This window comes from Cyberlindnera jadinii, assembly GCF_001661405.1.
Source record: "Cyberlindnera jadinii NRRL Y-1542 unplaced genomic scaffold CYBJAscaffold_46, whole genome shotgun sequence".
Lineage (NCBI taxonomy): Eukaryota > Fungi > Ascomycota > Saccharomycetes > Phaffomycetales > Wickerhamomycetaceae > Williopsis > Williopsis jadinii.
In genome coordinates this window covers 3,638-4,869 of record NW_017963697.1, presented here as the reverse complement: position 1 = coordinate 4,869, position 1,232 = coordinate 3,638, and the positions used below count along the sequence as shown (strand labels likewise).

The 1,232-nt window shown below is 41.2% G+C and overlaps 1 protein-coding gene across 1 annotated transcript; it reads right to left on the bottom strand.

The window, feature by feature from the left end:
• Window positions 1–761, bottom strand: CYBJADRAFT_170137 (uncharacterized protein). Its single transcript, XM_020216082.1, has one exon. It carries the CDS (start codon window positions 502–504, stop codon window positions 223–225), a length of 282 nt encoding a protein of 93 aa, XP_020067638.1. The 5' UTR covers window positions 505–761; the 3' UTR covers window positions 1–222.
• Window positions 762–1,232: the final 471 nt, after the last annotated feature.

Genomic DNA, 1,232 nt, shown 5'->3' with positions numbered 1-1,232 from the left:
TAACACAAGGTGGCCATGGCTCGATGATCTGAGCTACAGAAGACCCAATGAGTAACAACAATAGTCGATTCATACTTGCACAAACACAACCAACACCTCGATCTATCGTGGAAGACAGACACTTCACGATGAAGAAAGAGTGCAGCATACTGTGGGGCTCAAGGTAGAGCGTCTGGGAAACCGAGAGAGAGCAGTGATCAGCAGCTTTGTTCATGTCAAAGTTCAGAAGATGAAAGTTAAAAGCGGTAGCTGTGTCCAAGCATCACAACAAGTTCTTTGACTATACACCATAGCAGCTATGTTCATTCGACATCTCTGAATCATACCATGGTGATTATCCTGTATCAGTCGCCCAAGCTCAGATGCTGAGTCACCGTCCAAAGGTGAAAAGGAATAAAATGTTGGTATGAGCAAAGTAGACACAATTATAACACCATTGGTGAGTCTCAATAACTGTTGAGGTGTACACACATTGGGTGATCTAATTCCCTGCTGATAGCCCATGGGGGTGGTGTTATGGCTAGTGACACATTTGATGGCATGTGTATCTGTCGGTGAATTATTTCATGAGATTCCAAGAGACAAAGTATTGGCAGTCAAGTAGACTCCATGGACCGTATGAGAGGACGACCGCATCAGATGTTATCCGACTGACGACCCATAAACCACTGTGGTATATCTGAGGGTTACAACAAAGAGCCATTGGTCTATTAGATTATTGAAGTTCATACGTATGTAAAATGTAACGTCAATATATATTTGTTCACTATGTCTTCTGACAATACTAAATCAATGGTTTGGCACATTACCCGATTGCACTTGTAATTTATCAAGCTTTACATCTGGTATAAGCTCCCGATTACAAACACATACAAAGGATAAGTCCTTTTAGTAGAACCACCTCCTGTGTCTGACCTCAAGTTCATAGGTGTTAACATCAAATGACAAAAGACTATCCAGTCTTTACAAGTCCTGATACGTTCGTAGATATCTGGAAAGTGATCTTGAAATGAATAGCTCAGTGTAAAGTCATAATCCTCCACCTCTTTGAAACATTTCGAAAGTATTGAGCTAACTTTGATCTCGGAATCACACACCTTGTGATCCTCTAATGAGAAAAGGAATCCACATGTCTCGCAAATTTTCTGGTTTCCAAGTGAATACCTTGGCTTTGAACCTTGGAATCTACCGATGAATTGAAGCAAAAGTTCTGTGAAGGAACGCTCTTCACA

Coding starts and splice junctions, on each gene's coding strand:
- CYBJADRAFT_170137 (XM_020216082.1), bottom strand. CDS start 504: ATGGGCTATCAGCAGGGAATTAGATCACCCAATGTGTGTACACCTCAA.